At 46.7% G+C, this 14,750-nt stretch overlaps 1 protein-coding gene across 1 annotated transcript; it reads left to right on the forward strand.

Annotated features, from left to right (window-relative positions):
* The first annotated feature begins 48 nt into the window (after positions 1 to 48).
* On the forward strand, positions 49 to 14,215 carry TMEM129 (transmembrane protein 129, E3 ubiquitin ligase). The gene is made up of 4 exons (XM_082274337.1): positions 49 to 329; positions 1,286 to 1,760; positions 4,230 to 4,389; positions 13,773 to 14,215. The coding sequence occupies exons 1-4, from the start codon at positions 125 to 127 to the stop codon at positions 14,019 to 14,021; spliced, it is 1,089 nt and encodes a 362-aa protein (XP_082130463.1). The 5' UTR covers positions 49 to 124; the 3' UTR covers positions 14,022 to 14,215.
* Positions 14,216 to 14,750: the final 535 nt, after the last annotated feature.

A 14,750-nucleotide genomic window follows, 5' to 3' on the forward strand; every position in this document is an offset into this window, starting at 1 on the left:
GTACCGGGGACCACAACTCCCGACATCCTGCGCGCCTAGGGAAGGAAGTGCATGTTCGTGGAGTTTCTGTAGAATAACCGGAAGTGACGTGGTTGGAGATTTTAGGTAGTTGGAGTTTTCGGTAATGGAGAGCCCTGCAGTCACATTCACTTTAGCCTACGTGGTGTTCGCTGTGTGCTTCGTATTCACCCCCAATGAGTTCCACTCGGCTGGGATCACCGTGCAGAACCTGCTGTCCGGCTGGCTGGGGAGTGAGGACCTGTCTTTCATCCACTACCACATCAGAAGGACCACGGCCACTGTGCTGGTCCACTCCCTGCTGCCATTGGGTGAGCTGCTGGCTGACTTCACATAGAGGTTACCCCTCCCCCCCTCTTGTTCCCCTGCATCATTCCCCCCCCCCCCCCCCCCAGATGGTCCCCTGTGACATCCCCCCCTTGGTGGTCCCCCTTGCCATCCCCCCCGCCCTCCCACATTGTCCCCCATGTCCTCCCCTACAGCTTCACCCTGATCCCCCCCCCCCCTGTGGCGTCACCCACCCTGATGACCACCCCCCCTGCGGCGTCAACCCGGTCGCCCAGGACCCCCCCCTCTGCAGCGTCACCCTGACAGCCACCCCCTCCACAGCGTCCCCCTGATTGCCCCCCATCTGCGGCATCACCCCGATTCTCCCCCCGCGGTGTCACCCTGATTGCCCCCCTCCCCTGTGGCGTCACCCTTGTCAGGGTCCCCCCCCCCCACAGCGTCACTCTGATTGCCCCCCCACGGTGGCATCACCCCCTTCGTTTTATCACCCCCTGCCCCCCCCCCCCCGTGGCGTCACTATGATCTTTGTTGTCAACCTGTTGCTGCATTGTCACCCGATCACCTTCTGTGTTGTCGTCCTAATTGTCCCCTGTGTCATCACCCTTATAGAACTGTATATTAAAGAGAACCTGTCATCGGGGGGGAAGGGGGTGATGACAGGTTGAGAAAGGGGCAGGAGGGTGCAGTGAACCGGATTGTCTCAGAGGAGGGGTATGGAGACATTGTGGAGACTTTGCCGTCAATATGGAGCAATGTCATTTGTTTATGTAGAATGTTACTTACAGGTTCTCTCACTTTCTTGTATCCTACCAACCCCCCTCCCCCTTAACCCACCCTGAACTTTGCTCTTACCCCATGTAGGTCTCTTACTAATGCCGCCCTGTTCTTCTCTAATTTTTTTCACATGTTGGGAAGATCGGAATGAAAATGAATGAAGTCGTTGTCGAGTATTAATAACATCCGAGTTTTATTTTCTCAGGTTATTACATAGGGATGTGTTTTGCGGCCCCGGAGAAGCAGCTCTATTACTTCTACATGGCCAGCGAAGGCTGGAAGGCTTTTGCCTTGATGGCGGTTGCTCTTCCCACCTTGACCAGCCTCCTGGCTCTGCACTGGTCACAGAAGAGATGGAGCAATCACCCCCTGGCCCGGACCCTGGCCCATCACGCCCTTCCCCAGTCCGGCTGGAGAGTCGTGGCCTCTTCCATCAACACCGAATTCCGGAGGATTGATAAGTTCGCTACAGGGGTGCCAGGAGCCCGGGTGATTGTGACCGACACCTGGGTGATGAAGGTGACCACCTACAGGGTGTACATAGCACAGCAACAAGATATTCATCTCACTGTGACTGAGTCTAGACAGCATGAACTCACCCCGGATTCCAACACCCCCATCCAGTTCATTACCATACGGGTGGCAAGCATCAACCCCAAAGTTCGGCCCTTTGATATCAGGTGAATTGCTGGTTTGGCTTCATTCCAGTTCTCTGGCAAAAGCTTACCATAAAGGCATTGTACACTTTCAAATGTTTTTGTTATTTAGCTAGGTATTAGTGTAATTATATTCTCTGTTCTGTTTGTTTGCACATTTTGTGGCTGCAGTTTGTATTGTCATGGCTGATCTATTCCCTTATGTCCATGTATTCATTCATCTACCTTGTCCCTTTTTTTTATCAAAAATACAAGAAATGTCATGGTCTTTCTTTTTTTTTTTTTCCTGCCTGCTTGTGTCTGTGTCAGATCTAATTCCTATGTAGCTCTCACCTGTAGAGCACTAGACTGAGTGACCCAGGGACTGTGGGTTATGTAGTTTCTTCACAGAAAGTGTCAGCTCTCACACTACAGACAGAGGACGTGTATTACCCTGAGCAGTGCCATGCCTCATTTTCTTTAGCACAAACAAATTTCTAACACAGGAATGAAGATTTAATCTACTATAGGCTGTGCGTACAGGGCAGCAAATGACAACAAGAAACTACATGATCAATGCAAATCTTATCAAGGTGGAAAAATAAATACAAGGCACAGGCAGGAAGGTTTATAATTCCTTTAATCTTTTCTCTGACAGGTCTGTATAGACCTGACAGCAGGGGGATGTACACACAGCAGCTATGGTAAGTGTTAGTATATCTGACATGTCGACTGGCAGCTATCAAATGAAAAGGATCCGGCAGTTGGGCCGCCTCCCAAATTGCTTCAAACCCCCCCTCCCCTGCTAATGGCCTCGTTCCACACACGTCCCCCCCCCCCTTCTTGCTTACCCTTGTAAAACATAATTTCCGGGTCCCCATGTCAGTTTCCCCAGCCTGTAAGGCAGAGGAAGAATCTAATGCAGTGTATATGGCATTGAAGGACTGATGAGATATTAGGGGTCTTTTAGACCCCCTGGTGTCTCATTAAAGAGAACCTATCGCCAAAAAGTCATGACATAGGGTACTTTTACAGAAGAAAAATAATTAAAACTTAAAGTGGTTTTAAAGGCTCAAGTTTTTTAGAATGCATAAAAGATAAAAACCTTTTTTGTGTGCAGCGGCCCTCCCAGCCCCCCCTATCATTCAACTGAGCTCACTCCTGATCCAGCAAAGTGCATAAGAGCTGAGCTTCTCCCCAGGTCTCTCAATCCTCATTGGCTGAGACAGCAGCGATAGCCATTGGCTCCTGCTACTGTCAATGACGGCCATTGAGCCAATAAGGTGAGAGTGGGGGGCATGGCCAAGCAGTAGCTCTGTGTGCCTTATAGATGCAAAGAGTGCCCTCAGAGCAAGCAGCTTGCCATTGGGGGCACTGGCTAAAGAGGAGGAGCCGGGAGCGCCGGCGGGGGACCCGAAAAGAAGATCGTGGCTACCATGTGCACAACCACTGCACAGAGCAGGTAAGTATGACATGTTTTTTTTTGTTTAATAAACCTTTTAGCCCCGGTTCACACTTGTGCGAGTGCCGGGTTCGCATGTAATGTCGGAGCGCACTGCTCCTTCATTACATGCGATCGGCTGTGCGGTGCGAGTTTAGCCATACACTTTGTATGGCTAAATTCGCACCGAAGCCGCAGCAAACACGCACAGGGACCCTTTTTGGAAGCCGCATCAGGATCAGATCGCACAGCGGTTCACACTTGTGCGATCTGATCCTGTGCAAACTGCACGATCGCACTGCGATATGCGATCAAACTGGGGGTGTCGTTAAGATTACATTGATACCCCTAGCGTATTGCATATGGCAGTGTGAACTGCCGGGGGTGCGTGTGCGATGTGGGAACAGGCTGCGGATTCGCAGCCTTCCCGCATCGCATCAGTGTGAACCGGACCTTAAAGTGTTACTTAGTCAAATGTTTAAAATTTAAATAACTAACATGTTATACTTACCTGCTCTGTGCAGTGCTATGATCCGTGCCCCGATCCTCCTCTTCTAGGGTCCCCTGCGACAATCTTTTTCTGTCCACCATAGCCAGCCACTTGCTATGGGAAGAAGTGTAGTCTGCGCTCTCCTGACCTGTGTGTCTATGGAGCCGCGCTCCAAAGACTTACACAGCGGGACTTAGGCCCGCCCCCCACTTCCTCTTTACTGCGTTTGACCGCAGCAAGAGCCAATGGCTCCTGCTGCTTCTCGAATGCTGTGTGAAGAGGAAGTAAGGGGAGAATAGATGCAGGAGTGCACGTACGAACATAAACACACAATTACTTTTGAAAAGGAGACCAACAACCTTTTGGAGGCTTAAAAAAAAAAGCAACCAGGAGATTTTTTACCAAAATAAAAATTGGAAGATCAGCTTGAGGTGAAGTTGACTCTTTTTTTTTTTTTTTTTTTATATATATATATATATATATATATATATATATATATATATATATATATATATATATATATCTATCTATAAAAACAATACAGAGGTTCAGAGAATTTTATTCTATCCTTCTATGCTTGCAGGTTAAACTCTACAGAATATGGTGAGCTAAAGGAGAAGCTTCACGCCCCCATCCGAAATGCGGCAAATGTTGTGATCCATCAAACCCTGAGCGACTTGTTCCTGGAGACCTTCAGATCTCTCGTAGAAGCCAATAGTTTCTATCAGCTGCCCAGTAACCAGGTAGGTTAATATCACACAAATGTTCCTGTAGCCATGTCATTCAAAAAGACAATGCATAGCCTCTGGAGCAGGGCAGGGGCACCATAGTATGACTGCGCATTGCAGTTACTAACCTCTAATTCATTATCAACATTGACATGCGATCCAGCGCTGTGTCCATCTGCAGCTCTTCTCTGCTCTCCCCGCCCTTCCTGGTCTCACTAGCTTTTCTGAGGCAGCGGGAGCCATTGTTAATTTAAAAAACCAACTGATTAAAAATATTCCACACAAATATTCTGTGTGTGTGTGTGTGTGTGTGTGTGTGTGTGTATATATATATATATATATATATATATATATATTAGAGAGAGAGAGAGAGAGAGAATGAATATAAGCAATTTGCACGTATGATGGAATTACATATAACAATCCATCACAATGGGAAGTCTATATAATATATCCTGTGACGTGTAGTGTAATTGCCATTCACCAATGCTCCTTATTCCTTCTGCTGCTTGTAATCATAGTAGTGAATCACCATGCTCGTTCTCCCTCTTAAGGGTATATTTTCACTTTATAAAATGTGACCTCGCAGTTAAGCTTGGCCAATAAGCGCTCTTTAGCCTCTCTTGGGCTAGGATATAAGTAATCTAGATCTCCTCTTTACTCCTCCATGTCGCTGCCTCATACTAGGTCAGTCTCCTCTAAAAGGGAGAAGAAATGCCAATCGTGCTTATACCGTAAAATACTATTCCTTTATTAAAGAGGAGTTCCGGCCTATTTTGCAACTTTAGTGATTCCTGGAGTGCTCGCTATGCTGATCAACAATTGGGCATTTTCAATTTTTTTCAGGGGTCCCTTACCTTATTTTCAGGGCATTTTTGATTGTACTTCCTCCTTTTCCCCACGGCCACCGACATCACTTCCGCCTTTGCATTGCATCCTGGGAGCTGTTTGTCATCACTCCCAGGAGGCTGGAATCAGGAAGAACTCCCAGAACACTCCCTGGAATCAGGAAGACGGACACAGCAGATTACACTGCGGCTTCAGATGCCCACGTCTAAGATGGCCGCGCCCAGACAGCGTTTTTAAAAGTAAGATTTTGACTAAAATCCAATACTGTACACCTTGTAAGTATGAGAATAGCGGTTCTGTAAAGGGCGATGGATTAGTATTATTGGGGTATTTTTAGTTAAAAAAGGTATTTGAGGCCGGAACACCGCTTTAAATGGCTAAAAACACTACTCACATTTGTCTGGTGCTTCCAGCGCACCAGTCTAAACACGCTTTTTTGTATATGTGATATCTCCTCGAACACCACACAAGCCGCAATAGCCAGTATCTCTACCATGGGGTTCGGGCGCTGTGCACTTCTGTTTGCCCCTCCCCTACGCGTTATTGTGGGTTGTGTGGTGTTTGAGGAAATATCACATTAGCAAAATGGAAGCACCAGACAAATGTGAGTAGTGTTTTTAGCTATTTAATAAAGGAATATTATTTTAGGGATTTAAGCACGATTGGCATTTCTTTCCCCGCACATAAGCTATTGGATAAGATTGACATGGTATGAGGCAGCAAAACAGAGGAGGAGTAAAAAGGAGATCTGGATTCCTTCCACCCTAGCCCAGGAGAGGCTAAAAAGTGCTTATTGACCAAGTTTAACTGCGAGGTCACATTTTATAAGGTGAGAATTTACCCTTAAGGGGTAAGCACAAGTGTGGTTATTCACTACTTAGGTTACCAAGCCTTATAAGGAGCACTGATGGGATTGGTGAATGGCAATTAGACAACACATCACAGTATTTGATACATGGACTTCACAATGTTATTGATTGTTATATATTTTCCATCATGGAACTTTGGATGCACGCAAATTTCTTATATTATTGTTATTAATGTGGAATATTTTTATTCATTTAGTTTTTTTTTTTTTTTTTTTAAGTAATTAGGAATACTTGTTTGTTTATTAACTATTTAGTGGGCACAGCGCAGCACATTGCAGTGAATTTTACTTTTGTTTAGCGGGAGCAATTGGCTCCCGCTGCTGTCAAAGCCAGTGATGGGGGGGCGGGCTCGAGTCCCGCTGTCTATGTCAATAGAGACAGACATTGAGGCTTGGGGGCGAGCCTGCATTAGAGCCCCATAGATAATGGCTTTCTATGGGTGCAGTCGGCGGAGGGGTGAAGCCTGGAGTGCCAGCGGAGGATCGGAGAATTCGAGGTTTAGGGCCACTCTGTGCAATTCTATTGCACAGAGCAGGTTTTTTAAACCTGTTTGCTATTTTAAAAATATTTACAATCTCTTTAATATTTTATTTGGCTACATAGTGAAATACAGCAGGTTTACACATCTCAGCCACTCGGCTTATAAGCACGCTGTTTAGCTGAACCACATAAGCCTCCTTATGTGCTGGTTTTTACAATGTAGCTAAAAAAAAAGCTTTGAAATGTTATTGTGTTGCCGGCTTCCCCTGGTTGATTAGCATTGTGAGAGTTAACAGATACTCCTGCCAGGGCACTGGCGTTTCCAGTCCCACAAGAATAGAGAGGTAGAGCAAACCCGTTGCTTGATTTTAAAGTGGTTCTAAAGTCAGAAGGCTTTTTATCTTAATGCATTCTATGCATTAAGTTAAAAAAACTTTGTGTGAAGCAACCCCCCTAATACTCACCTGAGCCTATCTTTATCCAGCAATCTTGCAAGAGAGTCTCGGCTGTCAGGGACTCTTCCCTCCTCATTCAATCAAAGTCAGTAAGCCAATGAGGAGAGAGAAGGGGTGGGGCCAAGCCGCAGCTCCATGTCTGCAAGGACTCTGAGAACAGCGGCTCGGTTGCCCCTATAGCAAGCCGAGGCCTGTGTGGGCATTCGGCAGGAGGGAGGGGCCAGGAATGCCATTAAGGGACCCGAGAAGAGGAGGATCAGGGCTGCTCTGTGCAATACCACTGCCCAGAGCAGGTAAGTATAACACGTTTGTTTTTTTGTTTTTTAATTAAAAAAAAAAAAAACCTGAGATTTTAATATCACTTTAAAGCCTAAGTGCAATCAAAAACCGAAAAATAAGCACAAGAGACATAACTTACAATCAGTAGGTTGTGTTCCTCTGCTGTTAGTAGTAATCTTCCTCTGTCCTGCCCTCGCCCCTTTGCTGTAATCTTCTGGTGTGGCGGTGGTAAGTAGAAATAATGGGCGGTCACAGGCTCTCATTTAGAGATTTGGTTATATCCGCCTTTTACACACAGCTCTGCCATTAATAGAAGCTATACTACAGCTTCTGTGAACGGAAGAGGATCTAAGAATGGAGGACAGGTGGATAATTGATAGCTCTGCTCACTCCATTCATAGATCCTGTTCCATTATGAATGGTGGAGCTGCGCAGAAAGGGTGGGTATAGTCAGAATCTCTTGATGAAACCTAATTGTTTTAACTCCCGCTGCACCAGAAGATTAAAGGGCTGCCACAGGGGGGCTTTCATCAAAGGATTTTGACTATACCCACCCATTCTGCACACTTCCGCCATTCATAGAACCCATATTACAGCTTTTATGATTGAAACAGGATCTATAGATAAATGAAGAGAGCAGAGCTATCAATCAAAGCAAAAAGCACCCCCGCCTTCCCCTGTCTTATCTGTCTCATTAGATCCTGAATCTGATTCGGCCGCCGCGGATATGGGTCACCCTGATGGGTCTGCAACCACATGCCCTGAATACTCAGATTGTGAGGATGATTCCTCCATGTCTGCAACCACGCACAAAAGGTGCTGGTGGACGCACTTATTGTATTTGTGCGTGAGACCGTAAAGAGGGAGGACGTGACTGCGACAGGGGCGCAGGTTCCCTTTGGCACTCACAAACCATCCAGAGCAGCAAAGGTTCCCCTTCCCCATCTATTTTGACAGAATTGTCACAAAAGAGTGAGGATGACCGAAGCGTCCCTTTGAGGTCCCTAAGTGGTTTTTTAGGCAATACCCCTATAAAGAGTCCCTTTTCAAGAAGTGGTCTGTTCCACCGTTGGTGGACCCTCTGGTTTCCAGGTAAACAAAGCAACCATGATTCTGGTTGAAGAGTCTCTGGCCCTTAGGAACCTAGCTGACAAAAAAGCAGAGGCTGTGGCCCGCAATTTGTTCACCCTGACTGGCTTGGCATTGAGGCCGGTGCTCACCATTGCCCTGGTGTTGCAAACTCTGACCGAGTGGGCTAAGCTTTTACATTGTGACCTTGAGGGAGAACAACTCCCACCTGCATTTGCTGAGCTGGCAGACCAGCTGGTCCAGGGGCTGCAGTGTAACTGTGATGCATCTTTGGATGCGGCTCCCCTAGTGGGTTGGTTCTCTGTTTCAGCAGTGATCCTTCGGCGTGTCCATAGGCTAAAATGCTGGTCTGCGGCCCAAACTTCTAAAAAAAAAAAAAAAAAAAGCCCTGGCTGCTCTTCCTTTTCAAGGAGATCGTCTGTTTGGAGCTACCCTGGATGACATCATTAAGGATCTCACAGGGGGAAGAGTACCTATTCTTCCACAGGCTACTAAGGGCAAGGACCCTCGTCGCAGACGTGGGCCCTCCTTTTCGGCTCATAAGAAGTTTTTTCGCCCCTCAGGATCAACTGACAAGGGATCAAAGTCTTTCCGGGCCTCCTCTGGTGGATCCAAGTCAAGAGCGGGCTTCTCGAGACCCGCAGACAAGGCTCCTTCAGCATGAAGGTGCGCACTCACCTGTATCTGGGGTGGGGGGGCGTCTTTGCTGATTCTGGGACCCGTGGACTTCCCTGGTACAAGACAAGTGGGTCCACGAAGTCATACGATCAGGATACAAGATCGAGTTTCGTGCTCTCCCTTCCTTCCAACGTGCAACTGTCCCCAGGCTGCTTACAGGTCCTCTTTGGGGCGGTGCAATACCTTTTGCTTCAAGGGGTGATTGTCCTGCTCCTCATTGCGCAACGTTTTCAGGGGTTTTACTCAAACCTGTTTTCAGTCCCCAGAAAGCAGGGCAAGGTGCGTCCAATCCTGGACCTCAAGGCGCTGGACTGCTTTGTGTGGGTGCAGAAGTTCAGGATGGAGTCATTTGCACAGTGGTGGCTTCCCTGCATCAGGGGGATTTTCTTGCCTCCATAGACATCAAAGATGCCTACCTTCACATTCCTATATGTGTCGGTCACCAACGCTTCCTCCACTTCGCAGTGGGAGAGGTACATTATCGGTTTGTGGAGTTACCTTTTGGTCTCACCCCCCACTTGCCGGGTTTTCACTAAAGTGTTGGCTCCAGTACTAGCATTGTTACACCAGCGGAGGATCGCGGTCCTGGGCTATTTAGACGATCCCCTTCTGCAAGCAAATTCTTCTGCTGCGTTGGTAGAAAACCTGGAGATCACTATATGAACTCTGGGGGAGTTCGGCTGGATTTTGAATCTTCAGAAGTCAGCCTTGGTCCCTTCTACAAAACTAGACTATCTGGGGCTGACTTTGGACCTGACCTTAGCCAGAGTATTTCTTCCTCTGGACAAAATTCAGACACTGCAGGTTGCAGTTCGCCTCATGCTGACCAGCAGATAGTCGTCCTTCTGGACGTGAATGCAGGTGCTGGGCCTGATGGTGTCAACCTTCAAGGCGGTCCAGTTTGCACAGTTCCATACGAGGTCCCTGCAACGGGATATTCTCATCGCATGGGACAAGAATCCGCAGTCTCTGCTACAACCCAATCTAGCTGATCTGGGGTACGATCGAGTCCCTGATTTGGTGGCTTCGTTCTCCGGCACTCCGGCAGGGCAAATCCTTCCTACACTTGTATTGGACAGTGGTCACCACGGATGCCAGCCTGTCCGGGTGGGGAGGCGTCCTCGCCAGAAGTCTGCCTAGGGGGGTCGTGACCCTGGTAGAATCCAGACTACCGATCACTGTCCTGGAGTTACGAGTGATAAGGCTGTGCCTGGAACATTGGATGGATCGTCTCCAAGGCTGTCCAGTGCACATTCAGTATGACAGTGCAATGATTGTGGCTTATGTCAAGCACCAAGGGGGCACAAGAAGTGTTCTGGTGGTTCTGGAGGTAGCCGGCATTCTCTGGTAGGCAGAACAGTTCGTTCCAGCCCTCCTCGCCATTCACTTTCCTGTAGTGGAAAACTGGGAGGCGGATTACCCCAGTTGGCAGGCGTTAGACCAGGGGGAATGGTCTCTTCATCTGAAGGTGTTTCATCAGCTGTGTCTCCAGTGGAGCACCCCCAAAGGTAGATCTGTTGGCGTTGGTCAAGGGATCCTCTGGTGGCCCCGTGGGATCAATATCATCTGATTTACACCTTCCCTCCTCTCCAGCTTCTGCCAAGACTTCAGCGCAGGATTGAAGCCAAAGAGGTTCCGGTCATGTTAGTGGCCCCGGTCTGGACTCGCCGGGCCTGGTATGCCGACCTGGTGCGGCTGGTTGCCGACGTTTCCTTGGAGGCTTACTCTCAGGCAGGATCTGCTGTCCCAAAGGTCAATCTTCCATCCTGCTTTGCAGTTGCTGGCTTTGATGGCTTGGCTGTTGAAAGCCAGGTGCTGAAGGATAGGGGATTGTCTGAATCTGTGATTCCTACGCTGTTAAAGGTTAGGAAATCTACTTCTCCAAAGATCTACCATTGTACGTGGAAGACGTACATTGCATGGTGTGAATCCCTTGGGGTTCCGCCTCGCTCATATTTCCGATGGCTCGGCTCTTAACCTTCCTTCAATGGGGGGTTGAACAGAAGTTAGCCTTGAGTACTATCAAGGGCCAGTTATCAGCCTTGGCAATTTTCTATCAACGACCCTTGGCCACACACTCTCTGGTACATACCTTTCTTCAGGGTGTTCGGCACTTGGTCCCTCCAGAGCGGTCTACATTGCCGCCTTCGAACCTCCAATTTGGTACTTTGGTTCTCAAGAAGTCTCCCTTTGATAACCTTCAGGAGATTCCTCTGCTTACGTTGTCTCAGAAAGTGGCCTTTTTGGTGGCTATCCCCTCTGCACACAGGGTGTCGGAACTGGCAGTGTTGTTCTGCCGTTCACCTTACTTGGTGATCCACAGGGAAAAAGTGGTTCTTTGTCCCTGTCCATCGTTCCTTCCTAAGGTGGACTTTGATTTTCATTTGAATGAAGACATTGTGTTGTCTTCCCTGTGTCCCAGACCTAAACATCCTTAGGAATTTGCCTTGCATGCCTTGGATGTGGTTCGGGCAATTAGGGTGTGCCTGACAGCTACAAAGTCTTTTTTACGAAGTCAGATTTACTATTTGTGCTCACGGATGTGCTTTAGAAAGGTTTGTCTGCTTCCTCTGCTACCATTTCCAGATGGATCAGATAGAGAGTAGTTCAGGCCTATTCCATCAAGGGTCAGGTTCCTCCTTTCCCTGTCAAGGCGCACTCCATTCGGACGCTCAGTGCCTACTGGGCTTTGCGTCATCAGGCGTCAATGACGTAGGTTTGCAAGGCAGCCACCTGGTCGTCTGTGTTTACTTTTCACGAAGTTCTATAAAGTGGATGTGTTGGCATCTGAGGATGCTTGCTTTTGCAGGCTGCTGTTTAAGAGGACCTGATCCTCTTTGAGGGTGTATTGTTTTTTTTCGGATGGGCTCCAGTTGTTTGGTTGAGCACCTGTTGCATGGTTGGCTAATGTTTAGCCTTGGGAATTTTTTGTTCTTCCCACCCCTCAAGTTTAACACTGCTTTGGGACGTCTCAATGGTTATGAATACCAAAAGCTGTGTCCGTCAATGAACGAAAGAGAAAATTGGATTTTTGACCTACCGTAAAATCCATTTCTCTGATGATCATTGACTGACACAGTACCCACCCCTCTGTGGAGTTATAATTCTCCTGACACTGCTTGTAACAAACCTTAGTGGCTATAGCAGAGAGAGAGAGGGAATATACCCCTTGGGACTGCCCATGGGTGTAGCCAGAGTTATTTTCTGTGTAGTGTCCTACTCCTGTAGGGGGCAGTATAACACAATGCTTATGAATACCAGAAGCTGTGTCCATCAATGAACATCAGAGAAATGGATTTTACATTAAGTCAAAAATCCCATTTTTACATTTTTTTTTTTTTTTTCTAGTCAGGTAAATTCGAAATATTGCATATTTATTATTTCGTTTTCCTCTGAGCCAGGTGGAGTTTTTGGACTCGGGCTGCTTTTCCTAGGCTATCCTTACCTGCTTTGCTGAAAGAGAGACCCTTTACAGAGTACATTCGCTCACGCTGAAATTTAAACACACAAGTTAATGACTGATCCTCATCTATTCGAGGTTTCACTGACAGCCATCCTGTCTCAAAGTACAGAGTAGAGGGTTACTGATGTGTGTTGTCCTATCCCTTTGGGTCTGGTCATATCTGACTGATCCCTTAACATTTATTGTGTTAAGGCAGCCCTTTCATTTGAACAGAATGCCAATGGACCCTATTAATTTGAATTTGCTGACAACACACCACATTGCACTGAAAATCTGACCATTTTGAAATGTATAGCACATGCATGTTGCCTTTACACCTAGGTGTATATGGGCCCTTGGTGCTCTGGGAATCCTTTGCCATGTATTTAATGTCTAATTATAAATAAGGATTGTATGTATTAAAAAAGAAAGAAAAAAAAAAATGATAGATATATACTATGTGTGTGTATGTATGTGTGTGTGTATGTATATGTATATGTATATATATATATATATATATATATATATATATATATATATATAATAAACCACATCTCTAGGTTCCTGCTCTTTATACCTAGAGCACTGTTTTGCTGTAGATGCTTGTGGTTGTTAATCGCTCACTACTTTTATTTTAACCACATTTTGGGGGCATATATATATATATATTTTTTTTTTTTTTTTGGAAAAAATTTTCCCACAGTTATGAGACCAAATGTCATCTCCAAATAAGTGTTTGCAGGTGCAGCACAGCAAACAAGAGGCAGACAGTTGCTGTTTGGCAGCATGATCACACAAAACTACAACTGTCACTTTGGTCGCAAAACTGAAAGATTAATTCAAACATATTTGCACACAAAATGTACATGTAATCTGCTGATTGAAGGCACAGTTGGGTTAATAAGGGTTTCTTGAAGTCTCTTTAGAAAGGGTTGCAAGGGCAAAACTGAAGTCCACAATTTTTACCTGCTTCAAGGGTCTGGCACCCATGAGGTCCCTAGCCAGCAGGCATTTTTCTTCCGGGTGCCCAACTTCAGCCATCTTGATTGGCCGGCCAGGGATAACATCACTTCTGCACATGCACAGGAGTTCAGTCATTCTGGGACTGTGCAGAATGTAAACTGGGCTGCCCATGTAGAGTCCTCTATTGTTTATAGGTAAATTTATAGTTGATCATTATGTGTACTACTTCCTGTTCCACTAACCTTTAGGTAAATGTGGCTGTCTGTCTTAATTGCATGCTTATGTTTCTCACAGGAGTTGGAACCCTGTATTGGCTGCATGCAGACCAGTGCCAACATCAAGCTTGTCAAGAATTGCCATGAGCCCACAGAGGGGGAATGCCAACAGTGTTACTGCCGCCCTATGTGGTGCCTTACTTGTATGGGCAAGTGGTTTGCCAGTCGTCAGGACCAGCAGCATCCAGAGACCTGGCTGTCCAGCCAAGTGCCTTGTCCTACTTGCCGAGCCAAATTCTGTATCGTGGATGTGTGCATTGTACGGTGAATCTACTGACCATTCTAAAGTCAGACTGAAGACTTTTTCTATAGGCTGAAGTGTTTTAATAGTTTCCTAAACCTGGGAGAGCCCAAAAAGATCTGCCATGTTTAGCTGGGTCCTGGGGCTCCATATTTGGCCACATAGAAATGTTAATATTTCTTGCCATGTAACCAGGCCAAAGCAGCATTATGGATATTCCATTTTTTAGCAGTCACTGAACAATTCCTGGTGCCATGTCAACTAAAAGAAGATGGTGGTGGTGATGTCTAAAGTCAACTTATAACTGACATTTTTGTTTTTTTCTGGGGCGAGCCCTCTGATGTAGGCTTCAGAAACTCTGAGGTGGAGGGATCTAATTGCAGGACCTCCTGCCCCCCTCTATTTCCTCAACCAGGACACGGGCAGTCATTTTGCCAAGCAACATAGCTCTGGCTGTCTGAGGGGCAAAACTTGGAATTCCAGCATTGTGATCTCACCACTGGAGACTTTAGGAAATATGGAAAAGCAGTAAATGATTGAAAAGACTAAGTCGTGCCTTCATATTTCAGTTTTAGGTGAACATGAACTTTTTGGAGAGGATCTTCCAGTGCATGTGCATAATGTGGTTTTAGAATTTCTACATTGCGTTGTTGAGATGCCTGCCCTGAGTGCAAGTTTGTAGAAGGACAGAGTTGGCTGGCAAGTTTTTGCTCATTCACAGCAGTATTTTGCTACAGCCAGCCTCTATGTCCTACT

Source organism: Pelophylax lessonae (genome assembly GCF_965119305.1).
Source record: "Pelophylax lessonae genome assembly, chromosome: 1".
Lineage (NCBI taxonomy): Eukaryota > Metazoa > Chordata > Amphibia > Anura > Ranidae > Pelophylax > Pelophylax lessonae.